At 62.1% G+C, this 23,869-nt stretch overlaps 2 protein-coding genes across 2 annotated transcripts; both read left to right on the top strand.

The window, feature by feature from the left end:
• The first annotated feature begins 175 nt into the window (after positions 1-175).
• HARS1 (histidyl-tRNA synthetase 1) lies at positions 176-17,427 on the top strand. The gene is made up of 13 exons (XM_054168686.1): positions 176-303; positions 1,123-1,212; positions 4,884-5,003; positions 5,919-6,014; positions 7,207-7,332; positions 9,021-9,128; positions 10,245-10,343; positions 11,595-11,688; positions 12,601-12,728; positions 12,838-13,080; positions 14,167-14,283; positions 15,868-16,014; positions 16,955-17,427. Exons 1-13 carry the CDS (start codon positions 226-228, stop codon positions 17,012-17,014), a joined length of 1,506 nt encoding a protein of 501 aa, XP_054024661.1. The 5' UTR covers positions 176-225; the 3' UTR covers positions 17,015-17,427.
• Positions 17,428-19,012: 1,585 nt separating this feature from the next.
• On the top strand, positions 19,013-21,984 carry DND1 (DND microRNA-mediated repression inhibitor 1). The gene is made up of 5 exons (XM_054168633.1): positions 19,013-19,017; positions 19,571-19,677; positions 19,767-20,228; positions 21,338-21,793; positions 21,968-21,984. The coding sequence occupies exons 1-5, from the start codon at positions 19,013-19,015 to the stop codon at positions 21,982-21,984; spliced, it is 1,047 nt and encodes a 348-aa protein (XP_054024608.1).
• Positions 21,985-23,869: the final 1,885 nt, after the last annotated feature.

Here is a 23,869-nt window from a genome sequence, read left to right as displayed (position 1 = left end):
CGCTATGACGACGCGCGGGGCCGCAGCTCGCCAGCGCAGCCTTTCTCCCGCCGCTGTGGCCGCGCGCGGGGCCGCTGCCCCGGCAACGCTGGGGACGGCGGTGCGCAGGCGCGGGGGCCGCTGCCATGGCAACCGACGGCACGGCAGCGCGCAGGCGCAGCCTCCCTCCCGCTGCAGGGCGCAGGCGCGGGCCGGGGCGCGGCGGGCCGCAGGCGCGGGCCGGCCATGGCGGACGAGGCGGCCGTGCGGGAGCAGGCGGAGACGGTGCGGCGGCTCAAGCAGCAGAAGGCCGATCCCGATGAGGTGCGGCTGGTCCCTGACGGGGCTGCCGGGGCCGGGGGTGGAGCGATGGACGTGAGGTGCTGGGGGAGGAGCGGCGTGAGGGAGAGCTGGAGCCTGCTGTGGGTGGGAGGCGGCCGAGCCGCCGTGAGGAGAGGGCGCAGAGGCACCGGGGGCGCTGGGACAGGGGAAGGGAGCGCTGGGGAGCTGGGAGTGCTGGTGCTGAACTGGAACGAGCGTTGCCAAGGTGTGGTTGCGGTCGTTGGGCTCCGTGGGAGAGTGCTGTGGGAGACTGCGAGTTCTGGCGCAGGGGCTGCGGGCCTAGGGTGTGGGGCTGAGGGCAATTGGGGCTTACCGCTTCGGAGAGCGGAGGGGATGAAGTGCTTGGGAGGAAGGGTGCTTGGGAGGAAGGGTGCTTGGGAGGAAGGGTGCGGGGGACTCTAGACTGGGAGCAGGAAGTAATGATGCTGCTGTTAGACTGCCCATGCCCAGAAGGGTGGTTAGGGGTGACAGGATTGAGAGGAGGATGCTGGTGCCAGGGTGCAGGGAGCAGGAGCTGGGGGTGCTGGGACTGGTAGGGTGGGAGGAGGGGTCTGGGGAGAAATTGGGGAATCAGAGGATGGGGACGGGCTGTTGGGGGTGCTGAGGTTGGGCTTCTCGTAGCAGAAGTGGGGGGCTTGGAGAGGAGCAGTGAATATCTCTGATTGCTGTGGGAGCCTGGGAGTAGCAGGTGTGTTGAGGCTGGGCAGTCTGGGTGCACTGGGAGTGCTGAGGCTGAAGGGGCTGTGGGCTGGCTCTGCTGGGTGGGCTCACCCCCAGCTCCCTCCTCCTTCTCCCGCCCAGATTGCGAAGGAGGTGGCGAAACTGCTGGAGATGAAGGCACAGCTTGGGGGAGATGAGGGGAAACACAAGTTTGTGCTCAAGACACCCAAGGTAACTACCCCCAGCACCCCCACTCTGTGTGCACACCCTGCTGTCACAGTCACACAGCACCCTCACACCTCTGTGGAGTCTCAGCACAGCCTTGCCCCTCTGTCTTCTCACTTTTGCTTCCATTTTCCCTTTGAGCAGCAGAGGTGAGGGTGGAAATGCACCTGCAGCCCAGAAGGCCACTGGCAGCCTGAGCTGCATCCAAAGGAGCCTGGCCAGAGATGGAGAGAGGGGATCCTGCCCCTCTGCTCTGGGGAGACCTCACTTGCAGGGCTACATCCAGCTTTGGGCTCCCAAACACAAGAGGGACATGGACCTGCTGGAGAGGGTCCAGAGGAGGCCACCAAGATGATTAGAGGGCTGAAGAACCTCTGCTATGGGGACAGGCTGAGAGAGTTGGGGCTGTTCAGCCTGGAGAAGAGAAGGCTCCAGGGAGACCTCAGAGCAGCCTTCCAGTACCTGAAGGGGCTCCAGGAGAGCTGGGAAGGGAGTGCTTAGAAAGGCCTCTAGGGATGGGATGAGAGGCAATGGTTTGAATCTGGAGCAGGGCAGATTTGGGTTGGATATCAGGACTTTCTGGTGCTTCTGGGATAAGAGCTAATGGTCAGGAAACAAACTTCCCTTTTGATTAAGCTCTGCCAGAGCTGCCCAGTGTGGGAGGTTTTGTATCTGCATGGTTGTACTCTTGGAAGTAAGGTCATGGTCTGCCTTGCTCTGAGGAATTAAGGGTTAGGACTCTTCAGCTCCTGTAGGACAGACCCCACTAGTACCTGCAGACCTTGTCTCTCATGGACCAAGGATCCCCAGGCTGTCCCTGTTAACCTTCAGCTGATAACCTGGACAGAGGGGGTGAAGCTGCTGTTAGGTTGAGTGAGCACAAGATGCTACCAAGTGCAGCCCTGCTGGTGCTCCAGGCTCACTGGAAAGCTCTCTTGGAAGGTCTCCTATTGGAGGTCTCTCTTTCAGAGAGACCTTCTTTTACCTAAAGGGGCTGATCAGAAAGCTGGGGACAGACTTTGGAGCAAGGCCTGTTGGGACAGGACAAGGGATGATGGTTGGAAACTAAGAGGGAGATTCAGACTGGAGAGAAGGGAGAAATATTTGACACTAAGGGTGGTGAGAGCCTGGCCCAGTTTGCCCAGAGAGGTGGTAGAAGCCCCATCCCTGGCACCATTGCAGGTCAAGTTGTTTGAGGCTCTGAGCAGCCTGCTCTAGTTGTAGATGTCCCTGGTGGCTGCAGGGATTTGGACTGGATGAGCTTGAAAGGCCCCTTCCATACCAGCCCAGCCTGGGATTCTGTGGCTGTGGTGGAACCACAGCTGTAGAAACCCAGCAGTGTTTGCCAGGAGTGTTCAGCACTTGTTGGAATGTGGGGAGCAAGAAAGGTCTCCTGGCTTCTGATCTGGCTTTGCTGTGTGGGGAGGGGACCTCCATTTCCTGAGCAGGTCTGGCCAGCTGCTGACAGCTGTGTGTCCTCTTGCAGAAGGAACCTTCCTTCAGGGGTGGCTTTTGACTCTCCAGGCTCCAGAGAGTAGTGTCTGTGATGCAAGGTGTGCTGAGATCTTGGGGGACCTCAAGGCTTCAGCACTAGCAAGGGACCAGAGCCCAGCTCTGAACCTTGCTCATCACTAAAGCAGGCTGTGTTGGTGGCAGTGACTGAGGGAGTGCCTCAGAACGTGTCCAAGCTCCTTCTGTGCTGCTGTGCTGTGTGGCTGTGCTGTGAGGCCTGCAGTGTGGCTCCGTCACTGCTGCAAGCTGTGCAGAGAGGACTCTGCAGCCTGCCAGTCCCAGAGCAAGGCAGCAGCTGGTGGCTTCCCAGCCACATCAGCTGCTCCTCACTCTCTGACCTACATCTGGGGCGTGGGGAGGCGCCTGCTCTGCTTCCTTCCCCACCAGCACTTAGAAGATGAGAGCAGGAGGCCCAGTCCATGAACTGGAGGGGTTGTGTTGCTGAGAGCCTGAAGGTGCTCGGCTAGGTAACTGAGTGACTCCTGACAGTGACAGAATGCAGAGGGAGCATGTCCCAGGCAGCAGCAGATGGACACTGGCCAGGCAGCACACTCTGGAAAGAGGATTACTCCCTGAGTGAGTTTGGGCTGTGCAAAGCTGCTGCTTGTTGCACGGCTTCACAATGTCCCTGTCCTTCATTCCACCCACCTGGGTGGCTCCTTGTACAGAGGTCTGGCTGCTACAGCTGAAGCAGAGCTGTTCAGCCTGGAGAAGAGAAGGCTCCAGGGAGACCTCAGAGCAGCCTTCCAGTACCTGAAGGGGCTTCAGGAGAGCTGGGGAGGGACTTTGGACAAGGCATGGGAGTGCAAGGACAAGGGACAATGGCTTTGAGCTGGGAGAGGGCAGATTTAGGTTGGCCATCAGGAGGGAGTTCTGCGCAGTGAGGGTGAGGAGACACTGGCACAGGTTGCCCAGGGAGGTGGTTGAGGCTCCATCCTTGGAGCCACTCAAGATCAGCCTGGATGTGTCCCTGGGCAGTCTCTTCTTCCTCACTTCTTCAGTCTGCCATGGTTTAGTTGATGAGATGGTGTTGGGTGATAGGTTAGGCTCGATGATCTCAAAGGTCTTTCCCAACCTGGTTTATTCCATTCCATTCTTATTCCCTATTTCTATTCCCTATTTCTATTCTATTCTATCCAACTTCTCCCCCACCAGCACTCCCAAGTCCTTCTCTGCAGGGCTGTTGATGGCATCCTCCAGCCTGGATTAATACTGAGGTTCTCCTGAGCCCCCTCATGGCCCCCTCAGCCCACCCCTCCAGCCTGTCTGTCCCACTAGATGGCAACATCCCATCCTTCAGTCATCTGCACCCCTGCTGAGGGTGCCCCAATCTGCATCCTTGGTGAAGATACTGAACAGCACCAGTGCCAGTACAGCCCCCTGAGGGACACCACTTGCCACCCATCTCCACCTGGACATGGAGCTGTCATCTCCTTACCCCAGAGAATTGTCAGGGTTGGAAGGGACCTCAAGGCTCAGCCAGTCCCAACCCTGCTGCCATGGGCAGGGACACCTCACACTACAGCAGGTTGCTCACAGCCACATCCAGCCTGGCCTTCAGAACCTCCAGGGATGAGGCTGCCACCACCTCCCTGGGCAACCTGTGCCAGTCTCTCACCACCCTCATGGGGAAGAGTTTCTCTGACTGCCACTGATGGACCCCAGGTGCCAATCTTCAAAGGGACTCTGAGCACAAGAATGAATCAGAGAACCAGAAAGTGAGTTGGGTTGGAAAAGGCCTCCAGGATCATTGACTCTAACCAGCAACCCAACCCCACCATGGCCACCAAACCATGGCCCCAGGTGCCATGGCCCAGGGTTCTGGAACACCTCCAGGGATGGTGACTCCACCACCTCCCTGGGCAGCACATTCCAGTGGCCAATCTCTCTGGCTGGGAAGAACTTCTTCCTAACATCCAGCCTGAACCTCCCCTGGCACAGCTTGAGACTGTGTCCTCTTATTCTGTCACTGCTTGCCTGGGAGAAGAAACCAACCCCCACCTGTCTACAACCTCCCTTCAGGTAGTTGTAGACAGCAGTAGGGTCTCTCCTGAGCCTCCTCCTCTGCAGGCTAAACACCCCCAGCTCCCTCAGCTGCTCCTCACAGGGCTCGTGCAGGCTTCTGCAGGCTGCCTGAGGCAGTGTGTGGTGTGCTCCTCCCGCAGGGCACCCGTGACTACAGCCCCAAGCAGATGGCCATCCGGGAGAGGGTCTTCAGCGCCATCATCTCCTGCTTCAAGCGCCACGGGGCGGAGGTCATCGACACGCCGGTCTTCGAGCTGAAGGTGGGTGAGGGACTCGCAGCTCAGCTGCTGAGGGGCCTGCTGCCCTCGTGGCAAGGCTCTTCTGCCAGCCCCGAGGTCCCCTCCCACCACCTCCTCATTTCCTGTGCTGCAGGGCTGATGCCCTCTCACTCAAGGTGCTCTCTGCCCCACTGTCCTGTAACTCAAAGTGTTCTTTGCCCCCTGCCCGGTCCCCCGGGGGGGGGCTCTTGGTCCCCCCCTGCCCGGTCCCCCGGTGGGGGGCTCTTGGTCCCCCTCTGCCTGGTCCCCCGGGGCAGGGCTCTTGGTCCCCCCCTGCCTGGTCCCTCGGGGGGGGCTCTTAGTCCCCCCTCTGTCCGATCCCCCGGGGGGTGGGCTCTTGGTCCCCCTCTGCCCAGTCCCCCGGGGGGGGGGCTCTTGGTCCCCCTCTGCCCGGTCCCCCAGCGGGGCTCTTGGTCCCCCCCTGCCCGGTCCCTCGGGGGGGGCTCTTGGTCCCCCCCTGCCCGGTCCCCCGGGGGGGGGCTCTTGGTCCCTCCCTGCCCGGTCCCTCGGCGGGGGGGCTCTTGGTCCCCCCCTGCCCGGTCCCTCGGCGGGGGGGCTCTTGGTCCCCCCCTGCCCGGTCCCCAGGCGGGGCTCTTAGTCCCCCTCTGCCCGGTCCCCCGGCGGGGGGCTCTTGGTCCCCTCTCTGCCCCGTCCCCCGGGGGGGCGCTCTTGGTCCCCCCCTGCCCGGTCCCCATGTGGGGGGCTCTTGGTCCCCCCCGCCCGGTCCCCAGGCGGGGCTCTTAGTCCCCCTCTGCCCGGTCCCCGCGGGGGCTCTCTGCTCAGTCCCTCTGCCCAGTCCCTGCAGGTAATGTCTGCCCCTCCCTCTGTCCCCAAAGGTGCTTTTTGCCTCTCTGGCCTGTCCCTGAAGGTGCTCTTTGTCCCTGTGCCCTGTTGTAGGAGACCCTGACAGGGAAGTATGGTGAAGACTCGAAGCTCATCTATGACCTGAAGGATCAGGGTGGGGAGCTGCTGTCTCTGCGCTATGACCTGACTGTATCCTGCTGCAGCCTCTGCTGGGGGTCTCCACCTTCACTGCCCAGCCTGGCCAGGGGACAGGGGGGAGGAGGAGGAGGGAGGCCAGTCCTGGGCCTCTGACCCTGTGCACACAAGGAGGCGTGGGTCAGTGGGAGCAGGACCCTTGGTCAGTTATCTATGGCATGTTGCTTCTGGTGAAGCATGGTGTGGCTGTGGGGTTGGTGGAGCCATGGCTGTGTGTGGAGCTGAGGAAGGTCTGAGGGGGCTGCCTCTACCACAGGGTACCCAGCTGAGGCTCTCAGGGTACCCAGCCTGCAGGAGAGCTGAGATCCAGCTGAAGGTGCTGCTGAAAGGCACCTAGGGATGCTTAATGTGTGGGCCCTAACTTTGACAGCTGGGGACACGTTGGGGAGCTGTGGGAAGTCCAACCAGCTCCTAGCAGTTGCTTTGTCCCAGGGATGTGTCAACTATGAGCCAGCAGTGTGCTCTCGTGGCCAAGAAGGCCAATGGTCTCCTGGGGTACCTCAAGAAGAGTGTGACCAGCAGGTCAAGAGAGGGTCTCTGCCCTGGTGAGGCCACAGCTGGACTGTAGGGTCCAGTTCCTGGGCTCTCCAATTCCAGAGGGACAGGGAACTGCTGGAAAGAGTCCAGCAGAAGCTGTGAAGATGCTGAGAGGCCTGGAGCCTCTCTGTGAGGGGCAAAGGCTGAGAGCCCTGGGGCTGTTGAACCTGGAGAGGAGCAGCCCCAAAGGGGATCTGAGCAATGCTCAGCAAGAGCTAAAGGCTGGGGGGCAAGAGGCTGGGGCCAGGCTCTTGTCAGTGGTGCCCAGGGACAGGACAGGGGGCACTGAGCACAAACTGGCACCCAGGAGGTTCCAGCTGAAGAGGAGGAGAAAGTTGTTTGGTGTGAGGGTGCTGGAGGCCTGGAGCAGGCTGCCCAGAGAGGTTGTGGGATCTCCTTGTGTGGAGGGCATCCAAGCCCCCCCAGGCATTGTGCTCCTGGGCAAGCTGCTGTGTGTGTGCCCTGCTGGAGCAGGGGCAGGGTGGACTGCGAGCTCCAGGGGCCCCTTCCAGCCAGCCCCAGCGCTGAGGTTGTGCGCGCGCCGCACCGCGCTGGAGCTGGGCAGATAGTGAGGACCCAGCACTGTCTGTGGGTGATAAGTGGGTGGGGTCATCCCTTCCTGTGGCCACCCTTAACTGCCCTGCCCCAGGTGCCCTTTGCTCGCTACCTGGCCATGAACAAGATCTGCAGCATCAAGAGGTACCACATCGCCAAGGTCTACCGGAGGGACAACCCTGCCATGACCCGGGGCCGCTACAGGGAGTTCTACCAGTGTGTGAGTGTGGCCTGCCAGGGCAGGGCTGGGGGCTGGGCAGCACCCAGGGATCATAGAATTGTTAGGGTGGAAGGGACCTCAAGGCTCAGCCAGTCCCAACCCCCCTGCCATGGGCAGGGACACCTCACACCGCAGCAGGTTGCTCACAGCCACCTCCAGCCTGGCTGCAAACACCTCCAGGCATGAGGCTGCCACCACCTCCCTGGGCAGCCTGTGCCAGGCTCTCACCACCCTCATGGGGAACAACTTCCTAACATCCAATCTGGTTCTATCCATTTCTTTTTTTGTTCCATCCCCCACAGTCCTATCGCTCCCTGACACCCTACAGAGTCCCTCCCCAGCTTTCTTGGAGCCCCCTGCAGACACTGGAAGGTCACAATTAGGTCTCCTCAGAGCCTCCTCTTCTCCAGACTGAACAGCCACAACTCCCTCAGTCTGCCCTCATAGGAGAGGTGCTCCAGCCCTCTGCTCATCCTCATGTTGAATAGAAACACAGCTCTTAAACTTCCTCCAGGGACTGGGACTCTACCACCTCCCTGGGCAGCCTGTGCAGTCTGACCACTCTTGCAGCAAAGAAATTGTTCCTCAACTCCAACCTAACCCTCCCCTGGCACAATTTCAGTCCATTTCCTTCTGTCCTGTCTCTTGTTTCTTGGGAGCAGAGCCCAACCCCCAGCTCTCTGCAGCCTCCTTTCAGGGAGCTGTAGGGAGCAGTGAGGTCTCCCCTCAGCCTTCTTCTAAGGTAACAGGAGGAGAGGCAGTGGCCTGAAATTGTGCCAGGGGAGGGTTAGGTTGGAGAGGAGGAAAGATTTCTTTGCTGCCAGAGTGGTCAGAGACTGGCACAGGCTGCCCAGGGAGGTGGTGGAGTCCCCATGCCTCGAGGTGTTCCAGAGCCCTGTGGCACCTGGGGCCATGGTGGGATTAGGTTGCTGGTTGGAGTCAATGATCCTGGAGGCCTTTTCCAACCCAACTCACTCTCTGGTTTCTCTGATTCATTCTTGTGCTCAGAGTCTCCTTGAGGATTGGCACCTGGGGGTCCATCAGTGGCAGTGAGAGAAGAGGTTTTGTGTTGCTTTTGTGCCTTGTTTCTCTCTGACCATTGCTGTGCCCTCTGCTGTCTCCTGGTCACAAGGACCCAGCCCATTCCCATTCCTGCTGTTGGGTTTTGGTTCATCCTACAATGTCTGGTGGAGGCCACTCAGGCTTCTGATTTCTGTTTCTGCCTTGGCAGCTGAAAGTTTGCCTCAGTTGAGATCTCTTTGGTTGCCTTCTCCTCTGCTCTTTAACTTTGTCACCTGCATTAGAAGCAGAGCACCCCAAGGGTGGAGGCCAAACAGCTGCCCCATGGGTCACACCCCATAATAAGGAGCCTTCTCCTCCTGGGTTCTTTGTTGACTTCCTGCTGACTCTGCTGCCTCCTGGGTGTTGTTTTCCAAGGATCTCTTACCCCTCCAGCAGCAGGAGGCAGGGAGATGCAGAGCAGCTTCTCCCAAGCAGTGGCCCCCACGCAGTGCACAAGCTCAGTGCAGGCTCAAGCTCAGTGCAGGCTCCTCACCCACCTCCTGTCCCCTCTGGGTCCCCTTGCTGAGGGCTGGTGCTCCCCTGCACCCTGTTTGTGTTGCTGCTGGAGGCCCAGCTGAAGAGCAGGGCTGGAGCTGTGCTGCTGACTGCCCCTTGCTGTGGCCCAGGACTTCGACATCGCTGGGCAGTTCGACCCCATGATCCCCGACGCCGAGTGCCTGAAGATCGTGCACGAGATCCTCAGTGACCTGCAGCTGGGGGACTTCATCATCAAGGTGAGGCTGGACAGGTCCCTCAGGGCCATGCTGGGAAGCAATGCTCATTGTTCCTCTGGGTTTACACTCCAGTGGCCACTGAGGCCTGGCCCAGGAGGTCCTCCCACCATTCTGCTCCTCGTGGTCTGTGTGCCTCACAAGCACAGTCAGAGTGGTTTGTGTTGGAAGGGACCTTCAGAGGTCAGCCAGTGCCACCCTCCTGCAGCCAGCAGGGCCATCTGCAACCAGAGCAGTCCTCTCCAGCCCCACCTGGAATGGTTCCAGGAATGGGGCATCTCTGGGCAATCTGGGCCAGGGTTTTACCACCCTCAGCATCAAACATTTCTTCCATCCGGTCCAAGGCTCCCTCTTCTAGTTTCAAACCATCACCTCTCCTCCTGTCACAACAGGCCATGCTCAAAAGTCTGTTCCCAGCTTTCTGATCAATCCCTTTAGGTAATGAAAGGCCACCAGGAAGTCTCTCTGGAGCCTTCTCTTCTCCATCACCCCCAGGTCCCTTGGCTGCCCCTCCCCAGCCCTGTTCTCCAGACCCTTCCCCAGCTTGGTTGCTCTTCTCTGGCCCTGCTCCAGCTCCTCAATGCCCTTCTTGGGAGTGAGAGGCCCAGAGCTGAACCCAGTACTTAAGCTGTGGCCTCCCCAGTGCCCAGTCCAGGGGCACAATCCCTGCCCTGCTCCTGCTGCCCACACCATTGCTGCTCCAGCCCAGGCTGCTGCTGCCCTTCTTGCCCACCTGGGCACCCCCTGAGCTCCTCTCCAGCTGCTGTCACCCAGCACCCCCAGGGCCTTCTCTGCTGGGCACTTTCCAGCCCCTCTGCCCCCAGCCTGGAGCCTTCCTGGGGTTGTTGAGCCCCAAGTGCAGCACCCAGCCCTGGGCCTTGTTGAACCTCACCCCTCTGACCTCAGCCATGGCTGCAGCCTGGCCAGGTCCCTCTGCAGAGCCTCCTGACCCTCCTCCACACTGAACACCCCTAGGTCCCTCAGCTGTTCCTCCCCAGCACTGCTCTCCAGACCCTTCCCCAGCTTCCTTGCCCTTCTCTGGGCACCTTCTAGCCCCTCAATGTCCTCCTTGGTGCGAGGGGCCCAAAGCTGACCCCAGCCCTGGCTGCCTGTCCCCAGGTCAACGACCGCCGCATCCTGGATGGGATGTTCGCTGTCTGCGGAGTTCCAGACCCCAAGTTCCGAACCATCTGCTCTAGTGTGGACAAGCTGGACAAGGTAGGGGCTGCAGCAGCTGCTGCTGGAGGCTCAGGGAGTCTCTGTCCCTCTGGGCTGCTCTTCCCATGGTCCATGAGAGCTGGCTGGGGGATGCTGATAGACCTGGAGTCATTCTGGTTCTTCCTCCCTCTGATGCAGGAGTGCTGGATCCTCTGCTTGCTTCACCAGCATCCCCCTGGCTGGTGGGAGGGAGAGAAAAATCACACCCAGGGTGTTGGGGGTTGGAGGAGACCTCTAGAGGTCATCCAGTCCAACGCCACTGCCAGAGCAGGGGCACCTAGAGCAGGTCACACAGCAAAAGTGCTCTTCACAAGAGGCTGAGCATTCCAACCCTTTGTGAACCAGGAGCATGAGAACCTACCCTAGGCTCAGCCAGGGCTTTGAAAAGCCTGAGTGCACCAAGATGTCAGGTGATGTGAGGCATCCCAGATGTGTTCTGCAATCATAGACCAGCCCAGAGGGAAAGGGATCTTGGAAGGTCATCCAGCTGCCACCAACCCCCTGGACAACCTGTTCCAGTCTCTCACCACCCTCATGGAGAAGAACTTCCTAACATACAATCTGAATCCACTCATTTCTAGTTTTGCTTCATTCCCCCCAGTCCTATCAATCCCTGACACCCTAAATCTTGGAGGTCCTTCCCAAGCCAAACATTGCTGTGGCTCTATGGAAAAGGGCAGAGTGCAGGGCAAGCTCTGCCCCTCACCCAGCACCACACCCCCAGCTGGGGCTGCAGACTGCAGAGTGCAAGGATTGGAGGGCCATGTTCTGAGAGCAGTGCATCTGCTGCTTCTCCCACACACCTCAATCCTGCTGACACTGGGAGGGTTCTGCCACGTGGAGATCTTTGGAGGGCAGAAGATGTTCACCTGCCCTGTGCAGGCCCAGCAGAAAGCTTTCCCAGCAGAGCCCAGGTCTATGGGGCAGTGGCTGATGTTGAGGTGCAACCTCCTGTGCTGGAGTTTATATCCACTGCCCCTTGGCCTATCACAGAGTACAACTGAGCAAAGCCTGTCCCCTCCCTCCTGAGCCCTCAGTTATTGATAGGCATTGATCAGATCCCTCTCAGCCTTCTCCTCTCCAGACTCTCTGCCCCAGGGCTCTCAGCCTCTCCTCACCAGGCAGTCTCCAGTCCCTTCAGCATCCTTGTAGCCCTCCCTTGGACTCTCTCCAGCAGATCCCTGTCCCTCCTGAGCTGGGGAGCCCAGAGCTGGATGCAATATTCCAATGCTGCTGTTGTGTCCCTGGCAGATGTCGTGGGAGGAGGTGAGGAGCGAGATGGTGGCAGAGAAGGGGCTGTGCCCCGAGGCCGCGGAGCGCATTGGGGACTACGTCCGGCTGCAGGGTGAGCGCCGCTGCCCCCAGCCCCTGCCCTTGGCCTGCCCAGGGCCACAGCTGCAGCAGTGCCAGCCCCAGGCAGAGCTGCCCTTGGCCTGCCCAGGGCCACAGCTGCAGCAGTGCCAGCCCCAGGCAGAGCTGCCCTTGGCCTGCCCGGGGCCACAGCTGCAGCAGTGCCAGCCCCAGGCAGAGCTGCCCTTGGCCTGCCCAGGGCCACAGCTGCAGCAGTGCCAGCCCCAGGCAGAGCTGCCCTTGGCCTGCCCAGGGCCACAGCTGCAGCAGTGCCAGCCCCAGGCAGAGCTGCCCAGCCCCTGCCCTTGGCCTGCCCGGGGCCACAGCTGCAGCAGTGCCAGCCCCAGGCAGAGCTGCCCAACCCCTGCCCTTGGCCTGCCCAAGGCCACAGCTGCAGCAGTGCCAGCCCCTGGCAGAGCTGCCCTTGGCCTGCCCGGGGCCACAGCTGCAGCAGTGCCAGCCCCTGGCAGAGCTGCCCTTGGCCTGCCCGGGGCCACAGCTGCAGCAGTGCCAGCCCCTGGCAGAGCTGCCCTTGGCCTGCCCAGGGCCACAGCTGCAGCAGTGCCAGCCCCAGGCAGAGCTGCCCTTGGCCTGCCCGGGGCCACAGCTGCAGCAGTGCCAGCCCCAGGCAGAGCTGCCCTTGGCCTGCCCGGGGCCACAGCTGCAGCAGTGCCAGCCCTAGGCAGAGCTGCCCTTGGCCTGCCCGGGGCCACAGCTGCAGCAGTGCCAGCCCCTGGCAGAGCTGCCCTTGGCCTGCCCGGGGCCACAGCTGCAGCAGTGCCAGCCCCAGGCAGAGCTGCCCTTGGCCTGCCCGGGGCCACAGCTGCAGCAGTGCCAGCCCCAGGCAGAGCTGCCCAGCCCTGCCCTGGCAGCTGCTGCAGACCTGAGCTGTGGCTCCTGCCCACAGGTGGCCTGGAGCTGATCGAGCAGCTCCTGCAGGACCCAAAGCTGTCCCAGAACAAGCTGGCCAGGGAGGGGCTGGGGGACATGAAGCTGCTGTTCGAGTACCTGACCCTGTTTGGCATCACTGGCAAGGTGAGGAGCGGCAGGGGCAGGGGTGGTGGGGCAGAGCCCTCGTGGGTGGGCAGCCCTCGTGGGGCCCTTCCTTGCCCCCCGGTGCTGGAGCTGCCCTGGTGTCCTGCAGATCCGCTTCGACCTGAGCCTGGCGCGGGGCCTGGACTATTACACAGGGGTGATCTACGAGGCTGTGCTGCTGCAGCAGGAGGGGCAGGCTGGGGAGGAGCCCCTGGGCGTGGGCAGCGTGGCCGGCGGCGGGCGCTACGATGGCCTGGTTGGCATGTTCGACCCCAAGGGCCGCAGGGTGCCCTGCGTGGGGGTCAGCATCGGCATCGAGAGGATCTTCTCCATCCTGGAGCAGAGGCTGGAGGTAGGTCCTGCAGGGGCTGGGCTCAGCACAGGCACAGAGCAAGGATTTGTAGCTCCTCCTCCCTCCCGCCCCCTGCCGAGGCCAGCGGGCGCTGCAGTGGTTGTGCCCTGCGGCGGCCTTTGGTGGGGCAGCAGCCAGGCAGCTGCTGTGCTCTGCTGCAGGACTTGGAACCAGGATGTCATCTCTGGCCTGGGAGGTGATCTCTGAGGCTGCCCCTGGAGGCAAGAGGCCTCTCCCAGCAGTCCTCGGGCATGGTTTGTTCAGCTGCAGCCATGGAGGGGGCACTTCCACCCTCAGCAGCAGCAGGTGCCCAGGTCAGCTGTCTTGGTGTTCCCCACACACTGGGCATCGGTGTGATCCCCATCTCCTCCTTGGCAAGGGAAATGGCAGCCTCGGGTGTCTTCTGCTGCCCAATGCACTGCAGAGACCTTGCAGGAATGGCATATCCTCAGGGGGCTTCCCAGATACTTTTTTCCTCTTCTCCCTCCCTCCATCCCAGGCAGTGGCTGTTGATGGTCTTTGTAGGCTCCCACACCCCCACTGCACACTTCCCTCCCCCAGAGGCCTCTGTGGGAGCCTCTCTCTTGGCAGCCAGGTTTTCTACCTAGAAACTGAGTTCTTTCCCCACCACCTGCCAGTGCTGCCAGGTTTGTTCCTGCCCAGGTGACCTTTTAAAGGCTTCTGCCTTCAGCAAAAGCAGTGGCAGGAAAATGCCACTTTGAATATCCTCATCCCAGCGGTGCTGGAGGTGTCTCAGCTTGCTGCTCATCCAGCCCAGAGTCACCAGCTCCACTGCAGAGCAGGCAGCTGCCCCTGCCCACCTTCTACAGGGCCTGGACTGCTTGGAGCAGACCTCTGGGATGTCCTTGGGTGTGGAAGAGCAGTCTCTATGCATAGTCTGTCAGGGAAATTGCTTCTCTCCAGCCTGTGGGGCTTTGCTGCCTCCCCTGAGCTGATGCTCTTCATCCCACTGAGCCTCTTCACCTCTAAACTGCTGGGCCTGGGGTGCTGACCCATCCTGCTCAGGGAGACTCAGGTATCTGTGTGTGTGTCCATGGCATTATTTGAGTCTTGCCTCCTCTCTAGGCCTCTGAGGAGAAGATCAGGACCACAGAGACACAGGTGCTGGTGGCCTCTGCCCAGAAGAAGCTCCTTGAGGAGCGGCTGAAGCTTGTCAGCGAGTTGTGGGATGCTGGCATCAAGGTATGAGCAGGCAGTGGCAAAGTCAGGAGCTGCCTGGTCCACTCCATGCCAGGAAGGGACCAGATCTGGCATTCCTGTGGGAGGAAGGGGCCCTACAGAGAGAGTGAGCAGCAAATGCCTTCCTGGATGGAGCCTCCCTCACGACTGGAGGTGTTCTCCCTGAAGGGCTGGGCAGTGTGACTTGGTCAGCCGTGGGACACTGCCTGGGCTGCTCTGTGTCTGCCATCTCAGCACAGAATCCCATGTGATACCCTGCTGCTTCCAACAGAGAGTGAAACACCATGGAGTAAAGAGGGAGAGGAGCCAGGGAGGGGCTTTTTGCCACAGAGAAGATGTGAGGCAGGGCCCTGCTCCCTATCTGCTGCAGACAGAGGCCCTCCGTGGCTGGGGGGAGGGCACTGGCTGAGGGGAGGACAATGCATGGGTGCTCTGCTGGCCTCCTGACCCTCTAGGGACACCACAAGTCAGCTCTGGTCACACACAGACAGGAGGTAATGGCCTGGTTCTTGCCCAGAGGCTGGAAGTACCTCTCAGCTGTGCTGCCTTGGAGCTGTGTTCCCCAGGGCTCAGAGCTGGGCATGTTCTGTTTGATGTCTTCTTCAATGATCTGCATGAAGGGATCCAGGCACCCTCAGGCAGTCTGCAGATGACACCAGGCTGGATGGCTGTGTTGATCTGCTGAGGGCTCAGGAGGCTCTGCAGAGGGACCTGGCCAGGCTGGGATGGGCAGAGGCCAGTGGGGTGAGGTTCAACAAGGACAAGGGCTGGATGTTGCTCTTGGGGCACAGCAACAACTTGGGGCTGGAAACTGCCTGGTAGAAAAGGCCCTGGGGGTGCTGGGTGACAGCAGCTGGAGAGGAGCTCAGGGGGTGCCCAGATGGCCAAGAAGGGCAGCAGCAGCCTGGCCTGGAGCAGCAATGGTGTGGGCAGCAGGAGCAGGGCAGGGATGGTGCCCCTGGACTGGGCACTGGGGAGGCCACAGCTTGAGTGCTGGGTTCAGTTCTGGGCCTCTCACTGCAAGAAGGACATTGAGGAGCTGGAGCAGGGCCAGAGAAGGGCAACAAAGGTGGGGAAGGGTCTGGAGAAAGAGGGCTGGGGAGGAGCAGCTGAGGGAGCTGGGGGTGTTCAGTGTGGAGAAGAGGAGGCTGAGGGAGACCTCATTGCTCTCTACAGCTCCCTGAGAGGAGGCTGGAGCCAGGTTGGGGGCTGGGCTCTGCTCCCTAGTCTCAGGTGATGGAAGGAGAGGCAGTGGTCTGAAATTGTGCCAGGGGAGGGTTAGGTTGGACAGGAGGAACAATTTCTTCCCCAGAAGGGTTGCCAAGCCCTGGCCCAGGCTGCCCAGGACAGTGGTGGAGTCCCCATGCCTGGAGGGGTTTCAAAGCTGTCTAGATGTGGTGCTGAGGGCCATGGTTTGGTGGTGCCCTGGCAGTGCTGGGGGAAGGGTTGGACTCCATGATCTGAAAGGGTCTCTCCCAGCCAGCAGCATGCTGTGATTCCATCATTACTCATCACCTTCAGCCCCAACAGCAGGGGTGCCCAGAAGCAGGCTGGTGCTGATGGTGTCCTGCTCTGCTCCCCTTGCAGGCAGAAGTGCTCTACAAGAAGAACCCCAAGCTGCTGAACCAGCTGCAGTACTGTGAGGAGAGTGGCATCCCACTGGTGGCCATCGTGGGGGAGCAGGAGCTGAAGGATGGAGTCGTCAAGCTGCGGGTGGTGGCCACCAGGGAGGAGGTGAGGCCTAGGGTGGCTCAGCCTGGGGGGCATTGGCCACCAGGGAGGAGGTGAGGCCTAGGGTGGCTCAGCCTGGAGGGCATTGGCCATTGGAGCCAGCATCCCAGCTCAGAGCAGGCCTCCAGCCTCCTCTGCAGTGGTGCCATCAGGCAGTTCATGGACATGCCAACTTACCTTTGGTGGCCAGAAGGGAGATCAGAGCCCTCAAGCACTTCCACCTGAGGGGAAAAAGCCTCCAAGGCTTGGCAGAGCTGCCTGCACAGAAGGGGTGGCGAGGGGCAGGCAGAGGAGCATGAGCTGGCAGACTTGAGGTGAGGACTGAGGGTGGTGGCCTTGGGGGTGCACTTTTGGAGACTTGGTGGTGTCCTCAGCCCCTCTTGACCTGCTGTGGAGCACGTGCCCTGGTGTCAGTTTGCCACCAAGCCCTCCCCAGCAGCTTCTCAAGACTGTATTTGGCTTCTTCCTTAGAGCTCCAAGCAGAGGTCTCTCCAGAGCCTCTGTCACCCCACGTTCCCCTTCCTCACCCCATGCAGGTTCCTGGAGCTGTGGAGCACCGTTGTCTCCAGCTCTGCAGAGTTCCCCTCTATGATGGCCTCCTTGAACTCCCTGCTGCTCCTCAGCTCAGGAGCCTGTAGCATGGTGGGGAGATCCTGGGGCTGTATCTTCTGGCCAGGGTAGAAGACCATTGCTGAAGGTCCTGAAGGTGCCCTCTTGGCACGAGTGGGACCTGTGCTGAGCAGGGCACTGCCCTTGGCTTTGGAAGCAGTAGGAAGGAGTGGGAAGGGCATGGCCCTGGGGCAGGCTGGCAGGCAGGGGCTTGCTCTGTCAGCTTCAGCTCCCCCCTCAGGCCTTGCAGAGGGGCTGGGGACAGCAGCATGGCTGCAGGGCAAGGCAGGTCCATCAGGCTGCACTGAAGCTGCTCTGTACTCACCCTGTGCAGGTCAACGTTGGCAGGGAGAGCCTGGTTGAGGAGATCAGGATGCGAACGAGCCAGCCCTGACCGCCCCCCCGGACACATCTCCTGCTTTGGTGGATCCTGGCTGGCAGCTGCCTGCTGCCAGTGCCTTCTCCAGGCCAGCAGCAGCAGCTGGCTTTGGGCAGCTCTATTTATTCTTGTCTGGTGCCCTCCCTTGCCTGGCAGGAGCAGGGAGGTCACAGCAGCAGCTCCTCTGCCCTGTGTCCCAGCCTGCAGAGCTGTTTGCCAAGTGGCCTCCTGGCTGTGGTGCCAGGCGGAGCCCCCGTGCTGGCAGCTGGCCCCTGGGGGCTTGGCTGCAGCTCCTTGTTGCCATTACCTGGAATCAGCCTCCTGCCCCAGCCCTGCTCTGGCTGGGGGTGGGTGGCTGACCTTGTCCCAGCCACATGGAAAGGCTCCCAGGAACAATAAATGTGTCCCCCCCCACACTGGTGGCTGCTGTCTGTCACTGCTGGGCTGCTGCTCAGAGAGTTGCTCACCTGCCTGCCTGAGCTGGATTGGGGATGTCACAGGTGACCTTTCTTCAGCTGTGATGCAGAAGATGCCTCCAGGCCTGTGATGCTTCCTGTCCTCCAGATCTGAGCCCTGCACCATGTGTGTGGGCAGCAGGGGCAGGGCAGGGATTGTGCCCCTGGACTGGGCACTGGGGAGGCCACAGCTCAAATCCTGGGTGCAGTTTTGGGCTTCTCACTCCCAGAAGGACATTGAGGAGCTGGACCAGGGTCTGGAGAACAGGACTGAGGAGGAGCTGAGGGAGCTGGGGGTGTTTAGTGTGGAGAAGAGGAGGCTGAGGGAGACCTCATTGCTCTCTGCAGCCTCTCTGAGAGGAGGTTGGAGCCAGGTGTGGCTCTGTCTCATTCCCCAAGTAACAAGGAAGAGGATAAGAGGAAATGGCCTCGATTTGCCCCAGGGCAGGTTTAGGGTGGATATGAGGAACAATTCATTCTCCAAAAGGCTTGTCAGAGGTCTGGCCCAGGCTGCCCAGGGCAGTGGTGCAGTCCCACGCCTGGAGGCTTTTCGCAGCTGTGGTGCTGAGGGCCATGGCTTGGTGGTGCCCTGGCAGTGCTGGGGGAAGGGTTGGGCTCCATGAGCTCAAAAGTCTCTTCCAACCCAAACTATTCCATGTGCAGGGCCAGTCCCCACCAGCCAGCCCGGAGCCCCCCGTGCCCTGGTCACGGCTGGACCCCGAGGTGCCCCCCAGGTCTCGCTCAGGACAGCCAGGCGCAGGGCGCCCTCTGCGCTGCCACCCCTGTGTCCCCCACTGTCCCCAGCGCCGAGGGTGGTGGCTGCCGCCCGGTGTCCCCTGCCCCGCCCGAGGGGCGGAGCGGCCGCGGCCCGAGGGGCGGAGCGGGGCCGCTGGAACCTTCCAGAGCGCGGGAGAGAGCGACGATGGAGGGAGAGGTGAGCGGTGGCCGGGCGGGAACCGGCGCGGCGGGGAGGACCTGGGGGCCTCCCGGGGGCGGCCGTCGAGCGGGGGCCGCAGTTCCGTCTCGGGGCGCTGCTCCGTGCCGGGGCACAGCGGCTGGCTCCCGCACGGCCCCGTTCCCAAGCCGAGACCTGGGCCCGGCCCGGAGCCGCTTCCCTTCGCCGTGAGCTTCTCGCCGGTGCCCCGGAGACCGGTGATGGAGCCTCGTTAGCGCCTGATGGGCTGCGAGCTTCCCCGGGTTCAGCCTGTTCCGGAGCCGGTGCGGGGGCCAGGGCGGTGCCGTGTCCCGGGGGCAGCCCCGGGAGCTGCGGAGCCCCCGGCTCTGGTTGAGCTGCGGCCTTCCCACGCCGGCTGGCCCCACGTGGGGCCTCACCCGCGGCCCGAGGCCTTCCCTGTGCTGCGGGGAAGGTGCCGGCAGCTGGGGATGCTGCTGGAGCTGGGGTGCAGCTCGGGGTGCAGCTTCCCAGCCCTGCTGAGCCTTCGCAGGCCTTAATGAGCTGAACCCTGATGCAATATGGATGGTGCTGACCCTCCTTGATGCTCTCAGAATCTGAGCCTTCAGGTGATGCCGGCGGAAGATAGTTGCCAGCCTGCCTGGCATGCGGTGCCGTGCTGGGTCACTTGGTTCTATGCTCCAGACCCCTCTTGCAGCACCGACCAGGTGCTTTCAGAGGCCTTGCAGGTGTCCATGGAGGAGCTGCTGGGGTCCTTGAGGTCTGCTGAAGTTGCTGGCTTGAGCCCTGTGGAGCAGGCTGGGGACAGCAGGCAGCGTGGGTGGTCCTTGGTCCTTAGGCGTGCAGTGCTGAGAGGTTCCTGAGGGTGCAGGCGTTCAGCATTTCCTCCTCCACTGACTGGATGGTGCAGCTGCCTCATGGAGTTGGGCTGTCCCCAGCTGGGAGGCTGGAAACCCTCTTTGCCCAGACAGGCACCAACATCACTGCGTCGGAACTGGATGACCTTTAAGTTCCCTTCCAACCCAGTCCATTCCTTGACTGTCTCCAGCTGCTTCCTGGGGTTGAGATGTCCCCAGCTGGTAGGCTGGAAACTGTCTTTGCCGGGACCACAAGCCACTCCATTGGGCTGGAATTAGGTGATCTTTAAGGTCCCTTCCAACCCAACCCACCCTGTGCCCATCTTCCCCCTCAGCTGGGGCCCAGCGCTGTCAACCACGACAACAAGGTGGCCCTGCTGGCCTGGGCCAAGGCAACTGGCATCACCCTGGTGCAGATCAATGGTCAGCGGCGCTACGGGGGCCCCCCGCCAGGTAGGTCTGGAGAGCCTCGGGGCCGGGGGGGGCTGGGCTCGCCCGGCGGGCACGGGGCTGAGCCGGGGTCTTCGTTCTCGCCCCGGCAGGCTGGGTGGGCAGCCCGCCGTGCGCCGGCTCCGAGGTGTTCATCGGGAGGCTGCCGCAGGACATGTACGAGCACGAGCTGATCCCCCTCTTCCAGAGCGTGGGCACGCTCTACGAGTTCCGCCTGATGATGACCTTCAGCGGCCTCAACCGCGGCTTCGCCTACGCCCGCTACAGCTCGCGGCACGGCGCCAGCCAGGCCATCGCCGCCCTGCACAACCGCGAGGTGCGCCGGGGCTGCGCCATCCTGGTGTGCCGCAGCACCGAGAAGTGCCAGCTCAGCCTCGACGGCCTGGCCCCCGCGCTGCGGCACCCCCAGCTGGAGGCGTCGCTGCGCGGCCTCACCCAGGGCTTGCTGGACGTCGCCCTCTACCCCAGCCCCTACCAGCAGCGCTGCCAGCTGGCGCTGCTCCGCTACAGCTCGCACCACGCCGCCGCCATGGCCAAGAAGACCCTCGTGGAAGGTAAGGGAAGGGGAGGCTTGGAATGCTGTGGGTGCTGCTTGGGGTGAGCACAGAGCAGTAGGGGTTTGAAAGGACCTTGAGGCATCGTTCAGCCCAAAATCCCCCTGCCAGAGCAGGAGCACCCAGGGCAGGGCACACAGAGCACATCCAGGCAGGTCATGGATGTCTCCAGAGAAGGAGGCTCCGCATCCTCTCTGGGCAGCCTGCTCCAGGCTATGTCACACTCACAGGGACAAAGTTTTCCCTCCTGTTCCCTCCTCTGCTCCAGCTTGCCCCCAGTGCCCCTTGTGCTGTCCTTGGACATCCCTGAGCAGAGCCTGGCTCCAGCCCTGCACATCTTGATCCCCAGCAATGAGGGCAAGCTCCAAGCCCCAGCTCCCTCAGCCTGGCCTCACAGGGAGATGTTCCACTGCCTGCAGCAGCTCTGTGGCTCTGGGCTGGACTCTCAAGCAGTTTTCCTGGTGCCTCCCAGGATCACACTTCCAGGCTCAGCTGCCAGGTGGCTTCAGCCTTGTCCCCTGCCTGTGTCCTGTGGGAGGCAGCTCATCTTCCTGGTGCTGCTCCCCAGCAGTCCTTGTGAAGACCTAGTTGCAGGGAGTTGTCAGAGGGGTTGCTGGAGGCCCTCAGGCAGCTGCCTGCTCCAAGTAGGAGCATCACTAGGACCAGCCCAGGGCATCCTGAGCTTTGGCCAAGTGGTAAAACCCTTCTGATGGCTGTGCCTTACCCCTCAGAGCACCCTCTGATGCCCAGATGTGTGAGCAGGGCCTCCAGAGTCCTGCTCTGTAGTTGCTTCTGCCCCAGCTGAAAAGCTTTTGGCTTTGCCGTCTTCACAGCTGTCCCTAAAGCCCCCTGAGCTCAGCAGCCCTGAGCCCATCCTGGTAGTGAAAGGAGGTGGAAAAGCAGCTGCCCTGCTGCTGTGGGGTGGCTGTGGAGGCAGGGGAAGGACCCCAGCAGTTTGCATGCTGTGGGTGAGGGTCCTACCCGCCCTGGGGCCTCACCAGCCGTGGAGGCACTGGGCCAGCTGCTGGGGGACAGCGCAGAGCGAGGTGTGGGCTGAGTGGGGGCTGGTGCACTGCCAGCTCCCGCCAGGCAATGCTGGTGTGCCCTAGGGAATTGGAGGCTGGTGGGCACGGAGGAGAAGGTGAAGGTGGACTGGCTGAAGAGTGACCTGAAGCAGAAGCTGCTGTTGTGTGAGCAGAGCCCAGCAGCCAGGCAGGAGCAGGAGGCCAAGTGCCCAGCGGTGTCCCGGTCTCTGGTGCCCTCTGATGCCCTGGCCCAGCTGAACACCTTGTGCCAGAGGCGGCGCCTGGGCACCCCTGTGTTCTTCACCAAGCGTGTGCAGGCCACCCCCAGCGGGTGGCTGCGGTTCTGGTGCCAGGCAGCCATCCCAGGCTGCCCCTTGTCCTTCAGTGGCTTCGTGCGGGTGTGGCAGGACAGGCCTGGCACCAGCGGGCACGAGCAGGCCAAGGCCGCTGTGGCACTGCACCTTCTCCAGACGCTGGGTGAGTCCTCCCTGGGGGTTGGTGCCAGCCCCCCTGCCCCTCCCGGGCTCTGGGAGTGGGAGGGTGAAGTTGTGGTGCTTCCGGAGCTGGTGGGGCCCTGCCTGCCGGGCACCGTCACCTCCCCACCAGCCCTGTGCCCAGTGGCTCTGGGCTCCAAGGGGCATCTCTGGTTGGAAGCAGGAGGGGAGGGGTTTGGGGTGCTGCTGCTGCCCACCTGACAGCTTCCTCTCCTTGCAGGGCGCCGGCTGATGTAGGCAGCCTCTGCCTGAAGCACACCTTGAGCCCCAGCCACCAGCACCGCCCACAGCCCTGCTGGGCTCCTGCTCCTGTTCGGCTTTGACTTCCATTGGCTTTCCTTGGAGAGCTGCCCCTGGAGGGCAGGGCTGCTGGCCTGCCCTGGCACACCTGCCTTGGCACACCTGCCCTGTGCCCAGCCAGCTCTTGGGGCCAGTTCTGGTTTTTGGGGATGTAGCTTCACGTTCCCAGGTGGAGCAGCTCCCACTTGGTCCTTGGGAGGAGCAGCTCCCAGTTGGTTCTTGGAGGGGCAGCTCCCGGTTGTTGATGGAGCAGCTCCCAGTTGGTGATGGAGAAGCTCCCAGTTGGTTCTTGGAGGGGCAGCTCCCAGTTGTTGATGGAGCAGCTCCCGGTTGGTGATGGAGAAGCTCCCAGCTGGTTCTTGGAGGGGCAGCTCCCAGTTGGTGATGGAGAAGCTCCCAGCTGGTTCTTGGAGGGGCAGCTCCCGGTTGGTGATGGAGAAGCTCCCAGTTGGTTCTTGGAGGGGCAGCTCCCGGTTGGTGATGGAGAAGCTCCCAGCTGGTTCTTGGAGGGGCAGCTCCCGGTTGTTGATGGAGCAGCTCCCAGCTGGTTCTTGGAGGAGCAGCTCCCAGTTGGTGATGGAGAAGCTCCCAGTTGGTTGTTGGAGGAGCAGCTCCCGGTTGGTTCTTGGAGGGGCAGCTCCCGGTTGTTGATGGAGCGGCTCCCGGTTGGCTCCTGGAGGGGCAGCTCCCGGTTGGGTGTTGGAGCAGCTCCCGGTTGGCTCCTGGAGGGGCAGCTCCCGGTTGGGTGTTGGAGCAGCTCCCGGTTGGTTCCCGGAGGGGCAGCTCCCAGTTGTTGATGGAGCAGCTCCCAGTTGGCTCCCGGAGGGGCAGCTCCCAGTTGGGTGTTGGAGCAGCTCCCGGTTGGTTCCCGGAGGGGCAGCTCCCGGTTGTTGATGGAGCGGCTCCCGGTTGGCTCCCGGAGGGGCAGCTCCCGGTTGGGTGTTGGAGCAGCTCCCGGTTGGCTCCCGGAGGGGCAGCTCCCGGTTGGGTGTTGGAGCAGCTCCTGGTTGGCTCCCAGAGGGGCAGCTCCCGGTTGGTTGTTGGAGGGGCAGCTCCCAGTTGGGTCTTGGAGCAGCTCCCGGTTGGCTCCCAGAGGGGCAGCTCCCGGTTGGGTCTTGGAGCAGCTCCTGGTTGGCTCCCAGAGGGGCAGCTCCCGGAGGGGCAGCTCCCGGTTGGGTGTTGGAGGGGCAGCTCCCGGTTGTTGATGGAGCAGCTCCTGGTTGGCTCCTGGAGGGGCAGCTCCCAGTTGGGTGTTGGAGCAGCTCCCGGTTGGGTGTTGGAGGGGCAGCTCCCGGTTGGTGCTTGGCAGAGCAGTTGCTGTGCTACAGTGGAGGCCTGGTGGAGGTCTCAGGAGAGGCAGCAGCTGCTGGAGACAGTGGCAGCATTGGCTGGGGAGGTGGAAGGGACATCAGAGGCTGCCTGAGCTCACCAGGGGCTCATCTCCCCTCCACTGGCATGCCTGGTTCCTGAGGAACAGCCTGAAAGGTGCAGGAGGCCACCCGTGGGGCGGGGATGGAGGATGCTCCACGGTGTGGTGGAGCTGGGGGAGGCCCTGTGGGCACTGGGAGGCTGTGGGGAAGCAGCCCTGGGGTCCATGACTCAGGACTAGGAGGTCCACCCTGTTCATTTGGTATTAAAGTAGCCTGGCAAGCACCAGCCTGCTCGTGGCGTCTTGTGCCCGCATCCTTCTCGACCCCTGCTGATGCCCCTCAGGGCTGGGCTGTGAGGGAAGGGCAGGGAGCAGGGTCTGGTATCTGGGCATGGATGGGAGCTGGGTGCTGGTGGTGACCTCCCTGCTGCACCCAGTGCCTCAGCTGGACAG

The sequence above is a fragment of the Dryobates pubescens genome, chromosome 16 (genome assembly GCF_014839835.1).
Source record: "Dryobates pubescens isolate bDryPub1 chromosome 16, bDryPub1.pri, whole genome shotgun sequence".
Lineage (NCBI taxonomy): Eukaryota > Metazoa > Chordata > Aves > Piciformes > Picidae > Dryobates > Dryobates pubescens.
This window is presented reverse-complemented; position numbering and strand designations above follow the sequence as displayed.

Bases quoted from the DNA above. Each gene is read 5' to 3' on its own strand.
- HARS1 (XM_054168686.1), top strand. From the start codon at position 226: ATGGCGGACGAGGCGGCCGTGCGGGAGCAGGCGGAGACGGTGCGGCGG. The intron at 1,213-4,883 runs GTAACTACCCCC...CTCCTCCCGCAG, and splicing joins TTGTGCTCAAGACACCCAAG to GGCACCCGTGACTACAGCCC. The intron at 12,729-12,837 runs GTGAGGAGCGGC...GGTGTCCTGCAG, and splicing joins TGTTTGGCATCACTGGCAAG to ATCCGCTTCGACCTGAGCCT.
- DND1 (XM_054168633.1), top strand. The intron at 19,678-19,766 runs GTAGGTCTGGAG...TCGCCCCGGCAG, and splicing joins CTACGGGGGCCCCCCGCCAG to GCTGGGTGGGCAGCCCGCCG. The intron at 20,229-21,337 runs GTAAGGGAAGGG...GGTGTGCCCTAG, and splicing joins CAAGAAGACCCTCGTGGAAG to GGAATTGGAGGCTGGTGGGC.